Below are 13,514 nucleotides of genomic sequence, written 5' to 3'. Positions count from 1 at the left end.
CCATTTTTAATTCAACAAAATAGTGACCAAAAAGGGGGAAAATGTTTGGAAGGTGAAATGTGTCATAAGCCCATGTTTCCCCTTGGGGGATATTTTCAAGGGCTTCTAACGCGGAAGGCAATGCACAATTGTACACTTTTTTTTTGTCTGTTTGTTCGTTTGGTATATCTATATTAGGGTGGTGCAAATTTTGGATGGGTTGATTGGCTCATTGTGTTTTATGTTCAGCTCATCCCGAATTGATCCTGTCAACGTGCTAAATGTGACACGTATCTAATTTGCTCTTAATATGGGTACAGTAACGTGTAACAACTCTCGGGAGAAAAAATAATTCAGGCAATTGCATTTTTGTCAAGTGCACAAAGGTATATAAACAGAACTGCGCTTCGGTTTATCCTAGCACGTTAATGCACGCATATTTCATTGTAAAAAAGAAGGGTTGAGTTGCCTAATAAAATGCCAAATAAAGGTAAGGGAAAAAAAAAAAAAAAAGATAGCCATATTTTTCTTTTTTCTCTTTTTATAATGCCCCATATAGGCCCCCAATGATACTCTAACACATGGTTAAGCAACCGAGTTGTGTGTGGCCATTCCGTTTTTTTGCCAATGAACTGGTGAAAAGGGAAGATTGCAAAATTATAAAGGGGCGCAACTACGGAGGATACAACGAAGAAAATGATATAATAATAAAGTAATAAGGTAAATAAAGTAAAAAAATAAAAAATACAAAACTGCCCTGATTAGCAAAAAAAAGGGAAGAAGGACGACACAAGGTATGAAACATAATGCACAGTATGGGACATAGGTTAAATCCTCACTGAGCCCTGTGATGAATATTTTGAAAGACGCAAAATCATCATGGAAGAAAGCTTATCGGATAGGTACTTCAGCTTTAGGAACAATTTAAAACAGCGAAACACATCGCAGAGGTTTTTCGACTGGATCCTGAACTACCCCCTGTTCAACGGTGAGTCTGGTGACGCAAGGGATGAGGGGAATGTGGAGTGTGAGAGAAGGAGCGGTGTATTGTACAGTAGTGCATCGGTGCAATAGTTCGTCTGCACAACCGTAAGACCGTACTAACTTCTTTGCCTTCATATTTATGCCCTCCCCCCTCCCCCTACTGCACCCCAAGAAATCCGAAATAGTAATCTGTCTAACCGCTTCAGCAGCCTCTGCATAAACGATGGGCAAAATTTTTACCCGAAACAAACGCAGCCAACAGTGAAAAGGAGAATATCGAACAAGAAGGACTCAAGCGTGCCCATCAGCGAGCCCAACGAACTGACCACGAATTTGATTAAAAATGGAATAAGGCAAGAAGGTAATTGCAAACAGGGAAATAATGTAGCGAGTAAACACTGACGCAGTCATAATATAAATGCACACATTGAAAAAGTGAACCAGTTCGTACGTTATACTGTAACTGTTCTTGCAAAGTTGGAGAGAATAGCGTGAACTGGACAGGCTCCTTGCCCTCTGCTCCAATTAATACTCCCGTTTAACATAGCTTTATAATAATGCTAGTCTTTTCGAGCCTTCCCACTTGGCGAATTCCACCGCCCCCTTTTTTTATTCATATGACAATTGGTATATTACACAATGTGCACACTGCAAAGCTGCTAAACTTGGCCATAATTTGTAACTTTTTTTTTTTCTCTCCCCGCGTTGTCCCTTCAGATTATAGTCTCATAGTGAACAACAAGTTTTACTTGAAGATAATTAAAAGGAGCGAAAAGATTTACAAAACATACAACGATGATATTAAGGACGAAAGAAAGAAAAAAAAAATATTTGAAAAAGTTAAGCAAAAATATTTTAAAAAAAAAGAAAACAGTGAAATGTATAATATCCCACCTGTAATTCCTGTGAATTATTCTGCAAGGAAAAAAAAAAAAAAAATTTTGGATGAAGAATTTAATCCTTTTTTTACCTTTTTCGAAAAAGACATTAACAAAAATGTGTACCACGACAGTATCACTTTTTCTCTGAAAACCAACATCCATCTTAATCGGTACTTTTACAAAGTAATAACCAATCAGCTGCGCTACTACCAGATTAAGAAGGACTTGTACCTTCCCATCATCAGCATGCTGAATGAGATTTCAAAGTATTACCACAGTTATGACTACGACATTTTGACAAATGTGAAGGTAAGGTGGACCTAATTTACAAACCTGTCCTCTATATTACATATCTCTGTACAATTATAATGCACCATCAATTTCAACCCCATGAGTATATCTGCTTAAGTGTCTACTTCTATGGTGAGCTCCTATGAAGCACGTACACCCCTTGGGACATTCTTTTTTTTCTCCTCCCCCCTCCGTGCAGGTAAAGTACTTCCCCTATAAGAGATTCTCAAACAGCTTCTACATCAACGGGTTGGTGTTCAGCAACTGCTCTATATACTTTGACGATGTGGAAATAAAGAACCCGAAAATATTGCTCCTGGACGCAGAAAAAAAAAATAACTACGAAGTACTGGAGCAGTCTTATAACAACAAGTATAATTACACTTATTTCATTTTGAAAAAATTGAGCAATCGAAATTTGAACATCATTTTAATTCACGGGGAAATAGATGTTTACACGAAGAAGTTGTTAATGAGTAAGAAGATATATTTTTTTACAAGCATTAAGAAAAAAAATTTACGGCGATTGTCCAACATGCTGCGTGCCAAGGTTCTAAGTTATGACGACTTTGTAAATTTTGACCATAACAGTTATGTAGCTAAGGCAAATTATTTCAAAATTGAAAAGTATAGGAAAAACGTGAAAAATATTTTTCTCTGTTGTAGCGGCAATTTTTTAACCATCTGCATATTTGGGAGGAAGGAAATTCGGGATGGGGATGAACCGCAGGTTGGATATGCACCTGCGAATAGCACGTCCACAGCTGTTGGAGTAACATTTTCGAACTTGTACAACCCAAATGAGAGATGCGCACCGGAGGAAGGAAGAAAACCGAAGGGGGAAGGCCTGTTATATACGCTTCTTAAAAAAGAAACGAAGAAACAAAATATATTAGATAAATTCCTCCAAGTGTATTACAAGAACAAGAGTGATGATTATATAGTTGATTATTTTTTCCACCATACAGAAAAAAAAATATGTCTAATGGATAAGGAAAGACGTGGAAACAAGAAAGAGAAACTAATTGATCATATAAAAAATGTAATTATAATTAAAAAGGTTAAAAAAGTGCTAAGGTTTTGTCTGTTCTTGACCTTCCATGTATATAAACAGCTGCATTTGAATAACTACATGGGAAGAATGCTGCAGAGCATGCCAGATGGAAGTATACACACAAATGCCATTTGTGACAATTTTTATAAGAAATTGAGTCAGTCCATCCTGTCTTCTTCCATTTTTTTTTTCTATAATGATACAAAGAGCAAGATAAAAAAGACACCCATAAATTTCATGTCGAATTTGTTCCACTTAGTAAATGCTAATAACCCACTGATAAGAGAACGGATGAAGATTTTACACATGTTAATAAAGACAAATAAAATTATTAAAGACCAAATATACAACAATTATGAACATTGTTTCTTGAACACTGGAAAAAACAAAATAATAGACGTAGTGAACTATTTTTTATTTAACAATTTCATGAAAAATTGGGAAAGCAATTATAATTTTATGTATTATTATTTAAAAATTATTAACAGCTCTTATTTGTACTGCAATTGGAAAAATTTAATCACAAATGAGGAAGATTTTTTGAACGACTCAAATTTATTGTGCCATCCTGTATTCTTTAAAGACGAAATTGTGATGGAGAACAAGGTTAATGAAAAGGCTGAGGAGATTATTGCCCAGAATATCCTTTTCTATTGCTATCATTTGGAAGCAACCAAAAATGTAGAAATGATAATTTATTTTATTTGCCCCAATTATATGTTTATTAATAACTTGTACAATTGTGTGAACATGTACCTGTTTGACAACCAGAACCATAGCTTGAAGAAGCTCTTTTACAACTTTTTCTTTAACCACAAGTATATATACGACATGTCCTTGCAGCAGTTCGTTTGCGTCATCCACGAGCTGGCCCACAGTTTGTAAGTGCCCATGGAGAGGGACGCATAGAGATACAAAGGAGAGATGCTGAGATGAGGGTGCTCCCTCCAAATGTGCAGCATGGATATCTTCGCCTCCCGGCACACATACGCAACACACGTGTGCAATGCTCTATACAATTGTGCAACACGTATTCATATTCCCCCCACACACAGGAAATGCCCTTTCGACACGTGCCGGAACGAACTCGGCCACCACCAAATATGCATCCAAATATTCCTGAAGAGGGTCCTCATCACATTTATGAAGGAAAGCAGCGATAGTGATGAGGACGAAGTAAGCATGAAAATCATCTGCAACAAGTGTGACTTGGTCCAGGAGAAATTACTGAGCACCAACTTTTCCCTCAGCGAATTTCTTCTAAGCATTGTACACTCGGACAGCTACGTGAACATTCATTGCAACCACAATGGGAAAAACAATTCCTACGAGTTGAGTTACAAAGATTTGAAAGTTTGTTTCCTCCTACACGATAATGAAATTTACAAAAGTATCAAGCCGCACAAAAGTGGCAAGGGTTTGCATGCATCAAGTAGAAGCAGCGAAGGTAGCAGTGCACGCTGGTGTTCATACGACAGAGGGCCGAACAAGTGTAAGCGAATCTCCAACACGGAACGTAGAGTAAAAAGATACATCAAGAAGAACATGCAAAACATCATTTGCAATAGCGTCTTTTACAACTACCCCTGCAACTGCGTAACGGGAAAGAATAAGTATAAAATTGGAGAAGGAAAAGAAAAGACAAAAGGACAAGTGTATACAAATTTTAACCTGTACAATATCATCGAAAATTTCCCCTTTTTTACGAGCTCAATGCTGCCCATGTATTGCTCACTAAAGTACTTAATCTACAACTGCGTAATTCAGTATTATAGGTCTAAAAATAAGCATCTTTATGGGAAGCCATCCTCAATGAAGAGGAAGAAGGAGAAGTTTAAAAACCCCTCTTCTCCATTGTACTTTACAAATAAGTGTAAAAAATGTAAACACATAAAAATTGACAACTTTTTCACACTAGGATTTTTCAATGTCTTATTCATAATTAAGAGGATTTTTTTTAACTTTTACATCGCTGTGAATTTTCTCATCGGTCTGGTCAGTAAAAATATACTTATTAAGGTGAACGAAATTTTGTACTGCGTAAATAACACGGAATACTTCATAGAGGATAGTTTTTTGATTATAAAGGGGGAGATGGAAAGCAGCAGGGAGGACGCACAGGGTGAACCATTAGACGAGCACAAAATTGAGGCACGAAGCCCGAACGGCGATGGAAATAATGAACCACTTGTAAAGCAAAAAGACGATCCCTTGAATAGTGCGATGATCCAGCAGATGTGCGGGGGTGAGATGGAGGTTACACAAGGAAGGGGCGCGGATGGACCTGCACACACAATGCGTTCATCGCATGACCCAAGTGCGGATGCCACGCACATCAAGAAGAAGGAGGAAACACTCAGAGGAAAACAAGTAAACTCGAGCAGAGAAGAAAGGATCCTTAACTACGACTCGAAAGAGGCTAACAGCAACCGCGCATACATCCTAAAAGATATCAACAGAATAAAGGAAAATTTAGTAAAGCAGTTCCTCATATTTAGAAAGTTTAAAAACAAACTGGTGCAAAACAAAAAACACCTAACTAGAGTGTTCAGGCGTTTTTACACCTACGCCATTGTGCATTTGATGGACAGGGAATTCTCGTTGGACAATGAAATATTTTTCTCCTTGTACATTATGAGATTAGAAAAAATTAACTTAAGAATAAAGAGGGATATTGAAAATATGACCAAGTTGGCCAATAATAGGAAGATACAGTATTTGCGTTACGTCGCTCGGGGCGCTTGGGACGGTGTGTCTGTGAGGAGGCAAGTGAAGAAGATATTTAAGGAGACGGTAGAGGATACGAAGCGAGACGAGGAGAACATCGAACAAACTTTCTCTAACAATCCCCTGTCTTTGCCGCCCACAAGCCACCGTAGTGCCAAACGGAGTCCCCAACGCAGATTGGACAAAGTAGAGCTCATGAGAAAGTGGAGGAGATCCAAAAAGAAGTATGCCCTGATGAACGACTTGAACAGCAGGAGAAGAAGGGAGAGCGAAATGTCTAATTTGGAAAATCCTGAAAGTCTGAATGAAGACAAGTCGGAGCTAAGCAACTACTTCTACTTCGTGCGGGAGTATGACATACAAAAATTATATACGAAAGAGTCCTACTACATTTATAACATTGAGAATTATAGGAAGAGAAAATATTTAGACGATTTGAACAAGGAAGAATACGAACATTCGAACAAGAAACTATTCTATTTGCATATAACTAAAATAATCGACTCGGTAAAGGTTGATAAAAGAAGCAGAAAGAAAACGGGGGGTACAGAAAAGGAACAGAAATCAAGTGCGATCTTTTTATTAAATCCCAGTGACACGTCCAACTCCATCTTCCACGCGCTTATATCGGATGAGTACAAGTTGAAGTTGGCCGAAATTTACGAAAAGGAGAGGGAAGCTGTCCGGGCGGAGAAGAAACAACAGGCGCTGGAAAAACAAATTGACGAAGCAAAAAATGAAATTGCGCTACTGCGGAGGGAGTTCAAACCAAATGGGAGCAAAGAAAGGGTTACACAGAAGACGCCGTTTTGTGGAAAGAAAAAATCGAAAAGGGGAAAACATTCCTGCATCGAACAGCATGAGGAAATAAAAAAATATGTAAAGAAAAATATAAGAAGGATGACCAACCGGAACCTAGCAAATAGCTCGATAAACCAATTTTTGAATTGCAAAAATGATCAAGTTGTCATTGTTCCGATAAATGAAAACATTTCTGTGTACATATATTTTCCGCTACAGTTTTATTACCTGAGGAAATTTCTGTGTAAAAGAGAAACAACATTTTTAAGATCACTCATAAAAAGCAACTGTATCAAATTTGATCATAAAAAAAGACACTTTGTAAAAACATACGACGATAAGTACATCATCAAAGAGATAAATAAATACGAATTTAAATCTTTCATTACAAGATATAAAGAATTTTTTCAACATTTTTCGGACATATTTTTTAAAGGAAAAAAATCTCTCCTATGCTTCATGTTTGGACTTTACCAAATAGAAATTAAAAAGAGGAGGAGAAAAAATGTTAAATCGTATATTATTTTGGAAAATATAAAAATCGAAAATAGCAACTCGAAAATTTTAATTTTTGATATTAAAGGGGCAAGGAAAAAAAAAAATTTACAAAAACTGATCAAGCAGAATAAGAGGAGCTCCTCCGTATTCGAACGAAATGATGTCTTATCGTACAACTCGTGCAAAACGACGGAAGAAAAGGACATGTCTGAAGATAATTCCTCTGGCATATCGGAAAATTTGGGCCATTTTACTAGATACATTCGCAGGGAAAAGAAGATTAACTTTAAGGGCGCAGCGGTGTCTGCCGCGCAGGGGGGGGCGCGGGAGAACAAACAGACGAATATATTTTATAGCAAAAATGAGTATTTGCATATGTTCTCCGTGGAAAAGACCCATACAGCCGAAGAGGCACAAAAAGGAGAAAACAATTCCAAACAGGATGGTGCACACTATATGGAAGGTTCCGTACCCAACGCAGAAGGTGAAAGAAGACACAATGTCATAACCCAGGGCGGCAAAGAGGGAGCAGGGAATAAGAACCGTAGAACAGGGAACGGATTAAGCAGCGAAAGTAACGAAGAAAAGGTGAGGAAATTGTATACAAAAGTTAGGCAAAAAATGCTATGTGGATTGTTGCGGCAACGTCTGGTTGAACCGGCTAAGAAGCTCCGTATGAAGAGTAGACTGAATAAAAATTCCGCACAAATTGGTGAGGAGAAAAAAGATAATCACAAAAATTGGCGCATCTTTATAAATGACATTGTACATCATACGAGGATGTTCCTATCTTTGAATAGCAAAATGACCAAGCTACGAATGAGAAAAAATAGACGTAGGGGGAAATGCACCAAAAGGATCAGAACGAAATATTTGTACAGCACGAAGGCGTCACTGCATTTTTTGGCGAAAAAAAAGGAGTGCATTTTGAATAGACACAATTTGAGCAAGCACAAATTAAGGGGAGAAGTGGTATGCGCCCCCCAAGGTAGTACCCCGTCACGGGAAGGAACTTACAGCTTCTTAAACAAGGATATGTCAAATAGTAAAAACATGGAGAGTCTAAATTCGATAGAAAAATATAACAACTTCACAATAGATAATTACAATAGCTTGCAAAATTATACTGTGCTATTTGATGACAATTTTAGAGACTTCATCAAAGGGAAGGTGATAAATATGGAGTACTGTGATTACAAGGATCTGATGGATTCGTTAAGAGAAGATACAGACTTCCTGTCAGGGCAGGATATCATGGATTACTCCCTCCTTATACACATAGACGTAGCAAATTTTGTAATCATTTTTAAAATTATTGATTATTTAAGACCTTACACATGGGACAAATCGGTAGAAAATTTCAGCAAAAGTGTTTTATATTTGACCAAAGGGTACAGACCGACTATTATACATTCCGAATATTATAAAAAGAGATTCCTAAGTAATATTAAAAAGTACATTTTTTATTACCTTCCAATTTATGCTCTTAAAAAAAAAATTGTCTTTAAAATCGCAGAGAGGAAGGACTCCTTTTCTGTATTCACTCTAAACAAAAGGCATCCATTCAAAGTTTATTTTTTTTATCAACTGTTTAATTTAATAATGAGGTACTATAATAATTACTATATTTATATGAAATATTTTAATGTTCATCAGGCGTCTTTGCGTAAGTGGTCATTTGTAAATATTTTCTCGAGACAAAATTTGCTTACTTTTTTAAGCTATTATCAGAAGGAATGTTACTTACAAAATTTGGAGGAAAAGAAAAGAGAAGATGCCCAACTGTGTGACGATTTTTACCTGCCAACTGTACTATATGAAAATGATTTTTCAACACCGGACACTTTTTCAAATCCTCTGAAGAGCGAAATTGCATTGCGTAATGGAAATTTAAATAAAGAAATAATGTCACTCTATTTTGATAGCAACGATGTGAATAGCAATTCGTTTTATCTGAGCGCAGATGTGTCCACTACCAAAATGAGAGAGGATAATGCTCATCTGTATAACCTTGTGTTTCCGTACTGTACTTTGGATCATCGTGGCGACCCCCAGAATGGCAGTTTTCCCACATGGAGGGGCTTTGGAAGCAACCAGACGGGTGATACGAAGTATGACGCGCGCAGCGACGAACATGGCCGGGGTATTCCTCTCTCCCGTGAAGCGAACAATCCATCGCGAACGAACAATAATCCATTGCGAACGAACAATACAGCGATAGAGGACGGTGGGAAAACCCACGGACACGCGGAGCACACCGCCGACGGTATGACGAACATGCCAAACTTTTTCAGCCATAGTGACTTCTTTGACGAAAGGGAGTACGAAAAATTGAAAAAACGATTTTATAAAAAAATTTCCCACTTTCAAATAAAAATTTTGAAGAAGTTGCAAAAAAATAATTTTAAAATAGAAGGCATTTCTCACCTCGTCCAGAATAACGTGTACATACACATGACTGACACGAATATGCATTACACAAACATGAACTATCTAGACGTTTTTAACATTTATAACATATGTGAGAAAGGTTTTCGTTGGGGAAGCAAGCGGTCCAAATGCCGTAAAAGGGAAGACACCCTTTTGTACGTTCCGTCTTACTTTCTCTTCGCGCTGAACAAGAACTGAGCAGATTGGTATATAAAAGTAGTGCGCGATGGAAAGGGGGGTGTGGGGAAAAACTGCGACAAATACCTCTTAAAATGAGAGGAGCGTTTTTTTTTATCTCTGGAGAAGCAGTTTGATTCGCCTTTTTTTTTTTTTTTTTTTTTTTTTGTGTACATTTGATTCCCAGTGTGACATTCCGTTGTTTCGTTGTCCCATTTTGACTAATTTTTTTTCCGCTCCGTTTTACATGTTTGTTTGTATTTTTTTTTTGTTTGCTTGCTTTGTTTTTAATTTTATTTTGTTCCACATTTAAAGGTGCACATTTGTTCCGTTTTGACGAGAACGTTTAAAGCACAGTCGGTCGGGCCCTTTGAGTAGCACACTCTGCTACCATGGGGCTTTCGGTTAGCACTGCCTTTTTTAATATAAAGAAAACATTTATTTTCTTCCCTTTGATGTGTGCCAACATGAATGTCCACTTTATCCGTTTGAACGGAACGAACGCGTGACGTGAGAATGCTATAAGACTTTACCCCATTTAAGAAACTTCACTTATGGCTACATTTTCATAATACACTATGTACGGAGTCACTTAGTTTGAACGATTTATGCGATAAAAAAACAAATGAATGCTAAGTGGGACAATAATTCAAATGAGGGATACGATATGGTTCTTTATTGCCACGTCGTGTCAATAATGATAATGTATAGTATGCAGGAAATTTTCTTAAGTGGTTTCGTCCGTGAGACACTTGTGGGGTAAGTAAGAGTCATCACATTCCTCCCTTTTCAACGCATCAAACGTTATTCTTCCACCAAGGATGAAATACAAAGCGTGTGTAACATGAGGGGCTTTTAAAGGAGAAGACATTTTTCTAATCGTGCCGCATGGAGGGTATTGTAGGGATGAACACAAACAGGCACTCTCCAAATGTGTTCATTTTTTAACCATTATACATTTGTAATAATACAGTGGACTGCATTCCTGTGTACACAATGTGGCAGGTGCAGGTCGGGGAACGCTCCACATTACCCTTTTGTATGTGTGTGTAGTTGTTGGGGGCAGGAAAAAAACACGTAACCCCACAAATATATTTTCAACAGGAGGACTGCAAATTAGGTAGACAGAAAAACACATTGTTGAGGAAATGGCACAGAGTAGGGTGAACATACCTGTGCACTTTTTGTTCGCCTTAAAGCTCCACAGTGGTTCTGTTGCGGCAGGTTAAACTGGCACATTTGCCAACGGGGGAGAAAAAAAAAAAAAAAAAGGGAGAGGGAGGTGATTGTTCATTTCTATTCAGAGTAGCCCTTATTTTCGTTTAGGTGTGTTTATGTTGATTTAAATTTGGTCAAAACAGGAATTTATTTTTTCTTTCCGTACGAAGCAAATCTTCATTTTGTCTTTTAACAATGTGTTAACGTGTCGACACATTTTACCGTACCGATGCCTTGGCCCAGTAAAATAGGCTAGCACAAAACTTAAAAAACGAATCTACAATTGTGAAAAACTATACACGCTTGTTATTTGAATCGGTGTGTTAAAAAACCAAAAAAGCTTAAGCAACACAATTGACAAAGGTCCAGGGGGCTTTTACGAATTGTTAGGGGGTTCCTCTCCCCTTAGCGCTACATGCAAGCGGGTGGGGAAAAAAGTAAAAGCGCACAAATTGGTACGACAAACTAGTGCGACAATGTGGTACGGTAAACTGGTACGAAATGGTACGAACAAAATGATATGCACAGTGTTTTGCGCACTTACGCCTACATCAGAATAGTAAGAGACTGTTTGTCCCTTTCCGTAAAGCCCTACTGACGCACATGCGGGGGAAGCACCCACGGACGTAAGAAAATATTATTTATTCAGTATTATATTTTACACTGCATTACATGAGATATACATATATTAGCCATGAAAGAAAAAAAAAAAACTCTTCAAAACAATCATCTCTACACCTTTCCATTTTGAAAACCTCCGCATAACCTTTAAATTTTACTTGGACCTTGCATTAAAAAATAAACTGCGTATTGTTGAAGGTAATATATTGAATATGATAAATATGCATTCACGTACATTTCGTGTGCTTTTTTTTTTTTTTTTTTTTTTTTTTTTATTGCCATTTCAAATTCTCGTTTTAAATAAAAAAATTGTAACGAAAAACACCTCCGAAATATAGTGAACTCTTCGAAATTTGCAGAAGAAACAAACCTCGCGTACCATTACCCCGCCTGTTTGATACGAAACAGTTTATGCCAAACCTCCAAGCTTCTTATTTCTTCATCGAAAGAAAATAACGTTTGCTCTGTATCACATGTATTGTACATACGTATGTATTGAAGAACGAACATAATTAAACTTTTAACATCATTTAAAATCAGAAAATCAATTTTTTTTAACTTTTGTCGATTGGGCTATTTTTAATACCATCCCAACACGTTTAAGAACTTTTTTTTTTTTATATTTTTTTCTTAATCATTTTCCCCCACCCTTCTTTGTAAAAAATGGATATGCTAAATCCTCAATTCGAAGAGATAGGCAAAGAGTTTGTGAACCACTACTTTCAGTTATTCAACACGGGAAGGTTAGCCTATATCGAACCGAGCCATGAAAGGGCTGCGCGGATGCGAACGGGGGAAACAAAAAATAGAATAAAATAAAAAGGATAGAAAAAATGAAGAAACTATGCAGAGATAGCTCCGTGCAATCCTCCCATGCATCCACATATATATATGTATATATATATGTACATACATATGCGCGCATGTGCACATGTATGCCTTCACCAACGCTTATTAACGCATGCCATTGTTTTTCCGCCACCACCCCCCGCAGGAATGAATTGGCTGCACTTTACAAAGACATCAGTATGATGAGCTTCGAAAATGACCAGTGCAGAGGGACAAGTCAGATAATCGAGCGACTGAATAAACTACCACCCACCGTTGTCCACAAATGTCTAAGTCTAGATATTCAGCCGACGCCCAATAACGGAATTTTAATTTTAGTATGTGGAGACATCATCATTGAGGAGAATAAGCCAATCAAATTTGTTAGGACCTTCCACCTGTTCCCCTTGCCCAGTGGAGGATACTTCAGTAATTTTTTTTTTTTTTTCACCCTTACGCCACTAACATTTGTGTGGTGATAGGCTGTATCTCCAACAGAGATGCTATGTATATGTGGCGTAACAAAACAGCATGTGTCGCAAACGTTACAAAATTGTAAATTTTTTTTTTTACAATAATCTTTATAACACATTTTCCTATTCCCTCCTGCCTTTCCCCCGCAGTTTTTAACGATTTATTCAGATTTTGTATAGGTTAAAATTAGTAGCTCAGACACACAGAGTAGATGAGGAGAGCGAGTGCCACCGCGAAGTTGAAGTAAAATAAAACTTCGCAAAGTTGAGATGAAGGGAAACTTCGCCAAGTTATATTTGCGCGAGTTGCCTATTTAGCGCGGTTTCGTTTATTTATCGTTGCCTTTTTATATCGTATCCCTCGTTCCCCTTTTTTTCTTTTTCTTTTTTTTTTTTTTTTTTTTGGAAGAAACAAATTTAATAATTAAGTAGAGTTGTTCATTTTAATAACCACTCATTCACCAGTGCATTTTACCATTATGTTTTGCACCCCCGTTGAGTTTTCCACATTTATTGTTTAAGAAAAGGATATACGTCTTACAAACAATAAAA

At 37.3% G+C, this 13,514-nt stretch overlaps 2 protein-coding genes across 2 annotated transcripts; both read left to right on the top strand.

Annotated features, from left to right (window-relative positions):
* Positions 1–858: 858 nt before the first annotated feature.
* Positions 859–9,843, top strand: AK88_04912 (uncharacterized protein; the record flags this gene model as incomplete). Its single annotated transcript, XM_012482516.1, has 5 exons — positions 859–967; positions 1,136–1,324; positions 1,681–2,153; positions 2,335–4,070; positions 4,245–9,843. The coding sequence occupies 5 exons, from the start codon at positions 859–861 to the stop codon at positions 9,841–9,843; spliced, it is 8,106 nt and encodes a 2,701-aa protein (XP_012337939.1).
* A 2,481-nt stretch (positions 9,844–12,324) lies between these two features.
* AK88_04911 (uncharacterized protein) lies at positions 12,325–13,147 on the top strand (the record flags this gene model as incomplete). The annotated part of the gene is made up of 3 exons (XM_012482515.1): positions 12,325–12,404; positions 12,656–12,918; positions 13,113–13,147. 3 exons carry the CDS (start codon positions 12,325–12,327, stop codon positions 13,145–13,147), a joined length of 378 nt encoding a protein of 125 aa, XP_012337938.1.
* Positions 13,148–13,514: the final 367 nt, after the last annotated feature.

This window comes from Plasmodium fragile, assembly GCF_000956335.1.
Source record: "Plasmodium fragile strain nilgiri unplaced genomic scaffold supercont1.81, whole genome shotgun sequence".
NCBI lineage: Eukaryota > Apicomplexa > Aconoidasida > Haemosporida > Plasmodiidae > Plasmodium > Plasmodium fragile.
The sequence above is the reverse complement of the archived record's forward strand: the minus strand, read 5'-3'. Positions and strand labels throughout refer to the sequence as shown.